The 4,804-nt window shown below is 62.8% G+C and overlaps 1 protein-coding gene across 1 annotated transcript; it reads left to right on the forward strand.

Annotated features, from left to right (window-relative positions):
• The first annotated feature begins 1,556 nt into the window (after nt 1-1,556).
• On the forward strand, nt 1,557-4,129 carry B3GALT6 (beta-1,3-galactosyltransferase 6). Its single transcript, XM_073544074.1, has 2 exons — nt 1,557-1,710; nt 2,487-4,129. Exon 2 carries the CDS (start codon nt 2,695-2,697, stop codon nt 3,700-3,702), a length of 1,008 nt encoding a protein of 335 aa, XP_073400175.1. The 5' UTR covers nt 1,557-1,710; nt 2,487-2,694; the 3' UTR covers nt 3,703-4,129.
• The last annotated feature ends 675 nt before the right edge of the window (nt 4,130-4,804 follow it).

Here is a 4,804-nt window from a genome sequence, read left to right on the forward strand (position 1 = left end):
GACTCCATAGTCCGGGCTCCGACCAGATCTTCAGACCTCGCACCGATCCACTGACCGCCTGCAATCCGCGCCTCATCCTGCACTTCAGAGCTAATCCTGCGGAGGGCGCTCGTCCCTTCTGCTCCCGGCACTGAGGACGGTGTAGCGGGCTGCGGTCACCTCTGCTGGAGCACAGAGATCTCCAGGATCGGGGGCGCTGTGTGTCCCCGGGCAGCGCCATCCCCAGAGGAGGAAAGTGTCTCACACAGAATCACAGGGAAAACTCCGCGGCGTCAAGTGATCAATAGAACAGTAATAAGCCCCGCCCCCTGCAGCTCATTGGTGGCTCCACAAGTCTGATTTCCAATGGCAGCTTCAGATCCATCCAATGACAGGAGAGGAGGGCGGGGCAGCAGACTATATAAGGCGCACACGATTTTTTGTCTTTATAGTTATCTGCAGCGATCGGCACCACGTCTGGACGCGGGAAACAAGGAGGGAAGGTCCGCGCTAAGGCCAAGACCCGCTCATCCCGGGCAGGGCTGCAGCTCCCGGTCGGCCGTGTGCACAGACTTCTCCGCATTAGGGCAACTACGTCGAGCGGGTGGGCGCCGGTCTATCTGGCCGCTGTGCTGGAGTGCCTGACTGCTGAGATCCTGGAATTGGCCAGTAATGCCGCCCGGGACAACAAGAAGACCCGCATCATCCCCCGACACCTGCAGCTGGGTGGGGTGACCATCGCCCAGGGGGGCGTCCTGCCCAACATCCAGGCCGTGCTGCCGCCCAAGAAGACCGAGAGCAGCAAGAGCAAGTGAGCGCTGCCGCCGATCCCATCTACACAACCAAAGGCTCATCTAAGAGCCACCCACCCCGTCCCCACAGGAGCCGACGCCGCTGATCGCGGGGCTGTGAAGTGCTCCCATTATCAGACCTCCATACTGGGCGCGCTGTAGGCGGGTGTCATCACCGCGCAGTGCAGGGCGGTCTCCGGGAGAGGAGGAGCTGCCGGTCCCGGATTATACAAGGAGCGCGCGGGGGTAACCCCTCATCCGCCGCAGCCTCTGGGAGCTAAACACTAAGGCTATGTGCACACGCTGCGGATTTATCCACGCGGAAACGCAGGTAAAACCGCAGGTAAAGTGACCTGCGGTTTTCCTGCGGTTTTGCCCTGCGGTTTCACTCCTCTACTATGTTAAAGGTGTGAAACCGCTGCGGAATCCGCACAAAACCGCTCGGAAAAAAACGCAGCGTGAGCACAGCGTTTTTGAAACCCCATAGGGTTTCATTGTACTGTACCATGTCAGCGGAAACGCAGCAGAATCCGCAACGTGTGCACGCAGCCTAAAGCTGTCCCAGGAATGTCCCTGCAGTGACCTCTAGTTGCGGCACATCAGAACTGCGACATTACTCTCTAGCCGTGCAGCTCTGCGCCTTCTCGGCCTCCGTACACCACAGTCTGCTCCACCTGTAATGTGGCAATTTACCAGCAGTTTTCTCGCAAGGCTTCTCCAATATGGCCGCCTGTAGTTACACACTGGACTCCAGTATCATGGCGTCCGCCTGTCACAGAACGCATGCGCACACTCCCCTGCCCGCCCATCACTGGACAGCCAGAGGTCTTATCTGCGCACGCGCACGGGGATGTAGGGCGCTGTGCCGTTGCTGCCGGTGTCGGCGCTTTATTCCTTCTTTACGGGTCCTCGGTGAGAGCCGCCGCGTCCGCCCCGGAGGGTGAGTGTGAGAGTAGTGCCGGTGATTCCTGCCCCCCTGCAGCGCTGCTCCGCCGTATAGCGGGGGAGGTGGTTTATAATCCGGATTACCCTGGAGGGAGACGCGGCTCGTCCTGATCACGGCGGCTCCAGTCTGGGCCGTTACCGGCTGGCCACACCCCCTTATAACGCCGCCCACAAAGTGATGCCGGGCCGGTGATCGCCGCAGCCTCGGCGGAGGAGCTCAGTGATTGGCTGCAGAGGTCACATATCTGTGTATGGCACCGATCTGCTGTGACCTCTGCAGGCAATCACTTATCACTGATGCCGGGGCTGCAGCGATCACCTGCGCTCCCCACTGTGTCCTCGCCGTGGACCCTGCGCCCAGCAGTCACCATACTTGTGTTACTGAGCGATTTCCAGGCTGCAGTCACACCAGCAGCTGAGCGCTAGGAGCCCCGAAGACTGCCTACTGCCGCCTCCCCTTCCAGTCGCTGCCGGCCGCCGCCTCCCCTCCCCGTCCGGCCGCCGCCTCCCCTCCCCGTCCGGCCGCCGCCTCCCCGTCCGGTGGCTGCCGGCCGCCTCCCCTCCCCATCCGGTCGCTGCCGCCTCCCCTCCCCGTCCGGCCGCCGCCTCCCCGTCCGGTGGCTGCCGGCCGCCTCCCCTCCCCATCCGGTCGCTGCCGCCGCCTCCCCGTCCGGTCGCTGCCGCCGCCTCCCCGTCCGGTCGCTGCCGCCGCCTCCCCGTCCGGTCCCCGGCTGTTGGTCCTTTGCCCACAATCTTGTCTTTGCTTTGCAGATCGTCGCTGCGCCGCCCCTCATACCTGGCTGCAGATGAAGAGCATCGAGGGTCCCGTCCACAAAGTGACGTCTGACTGACACGCGGCGGCTCCTTCTTTCGTAGACGCTGGTGGATCCTGCAGAAATGAAGCTCCGCCCACTTGTACATTGAGCATGTAACCCACTGTAGCGGGCAGAGGATGGCGCCTGTGTGACCGAGTCCAGCCATGAACCTTCTGCGGCTGCTGTGCCGCCATAAGACGGCGCTGGGTTTCGCCGCCTTGTCCTGTTTCGGCATCGTACTCCTGTACCTCGCTAAGTGTACCTCCGAGACCCTGAGACCTCCCCATGGCCTCCCGCAGCAGCAGGGACCACCTTTCCGCCACCATGTACCCCAAGTTTTGGAGAAGAGCGTCTCCACGTTCCTGGCGGTCCTAATTGCCAGTGGGCCCAAGTACACGGAGCGGCGCAGCATCATCCGCAGCACCTGGCTGTCCGCGGCCTCTTCGCACAGGGGGGCGCTGTGGTGCCGCTTCGTTATCGGGAGCGCGGGGCTCAGTGAAGAGGAGGCGGCTTCGGTGGAGATGGAGCAGCGGAGATACGGCGACCTGCTGCTCCTTCCCGACCTCCGGGACTCGTACGAGAACCTGACGGCCAAGCTGCTGCTCATGTACTCGTGGCTGGACCGCCACGTGGACTACAAGTTCGTGATGAAGGCCGATGACGACACATTCGCCCGCCTGGACGTCCTCTTGGACGAGCTGAAGGCTCAGGAGCCCCGGCGGTATTACTGGGGCTTCTTCTCGGGTCGCGGCCGGGTGAAGTCTTTGGGGAAATGGAAGGAAAGCTCCTGGGTGCTGTGCGACTACTACCTGCCCTATGCCCTGGGCGGAGGCTACGTCCTCTCCTGGGACCTGGTCCGTTACCTGAGCCTCACCAAGGACTACCTGGCGCACTGGCAGAGCGAGGACGTGTCCCTGGGGGCCTGGCTGGCCCCTCTGGACGTCAGGAGGGTCCACGATCCGCGGTTTGATACCGAATACAAGTCCAGAGGCTGCAACAATAAGTACGTGGTCACCCACAAGCAGAGCATCGAGGACATGCTGGAGAAGCACCAGAGCCTGGCCAAGGACGGGAGGCTGTGCCGCGAGGAGGTCAAGCTGCGGCTCTCCTACATCTACGACTGGGGCGTGCCGCCATCGCAGTGCTGCCAGAGGAAAGATGGCATCCCGTGAGCCCCCGCCGGAGCCTGAAGTGGACATCCCCCCCATAAGAGGAGGGTCCCAGCGGTGGTCTTACAGGACCCCCCATCCCCCATAATCTGTATCTAGAGCGGACAAGTGACTGCCGCTATTTCCCACATTGATCCTGTCTCTGCCCTCGTCCTGCATGCTCAGAGCACAGGAGCATGCTCGCACTGCAGGGAGGTACAAGCTGCTGTTTTGGGAGGTTTAGGTCACATTTCACCCCATAAAATAGAACGTCATAGACCTCAAGTGTTACCCTGAAAACGTCAACTCCTGCAAAACCCTTCAAGTCCTATTGCCGGGGAGGTCGTGTCCTGAAGGGGTTAATCAGCGTCACCCAGGAGCTCGCTGACCGTCTCCTCACTTCCCTCGTGTTTTACTGTGTGATAAAATAAAGTTCAGTGTAAATAAAAAAGTTCACGTTGTGATGTCCTCCCCGGCCTGGATGTCCGCGTCCTCTGCCGACTCTGGCCTGGGTGTCCTGTTTCTCCTGCCCTCCCCGGCCTGGGTGTCCTGGTCCTCCCGGCCAGTGTGTCCTGGTCGTCCTGGTCCTCCCGCCCTCCCTGGCCTGGGTGTCCTGGTCCTCTCGGCCAGTGTGTCCTTGTCCACCCGCCCCGGCCAGTGTGTCCTCGTCCTCTGCCCGCCCTGGCCTGGGTGTCCTCATCCTCTGCCCGCCCTGGCCAGTGTGTCCTTGTCCGCCCGCCCCTGCTTGGGTGTCCTCAGCCCGCCCCGGCCAGTGTGTCCTTGTCCGCCCGCCCCGGCCTGGGTGTCCTCGTCCTCTGCCCGCCCTGGCCAGTGTGTCCTTGCCCGCCCCTGCCTGGGTGTCCTCCGCCCGCCCCTGCCTGGGTGTCCTCCGCCCGCCCCGGCCAGGGTGCCCTTGTCCTCTGCCCACCCCGGCCAGGGTGTCCTTGTCCTCTGCCCGCCGCAGCTAGGGTGTCCTTGTCCTCTGCCCGCCCCGGCCAGGGTGTCCTCGTCTGCCCGCCTCTGCCTGGGTGTTCTCCGCTCACCCTGGCCAGGGTGTCCTCATCTTCCGCCTGCCCCAGCCTGGATGTCGTCAGCCACGTCACCCCCGACACCTTTCCATATAACT

Source organism: Dendrobates tinctorius, unplaced genomic scaffold, assembly GCF_039654945.1.
Source record: "Dendrobates tinctorius isolate UK_male_01 unplaced genomic scaffold, ASM3965494v1 ptg000136l, whole genome shotgun sequence".
In the NCBI taxonomy this organism is placed as follows: Eukaryota; Metazoa; Chordata; class Amphibia; order Anura; family Dendrobatidae; genus Dendrobates; species Dendrobates tinctorius.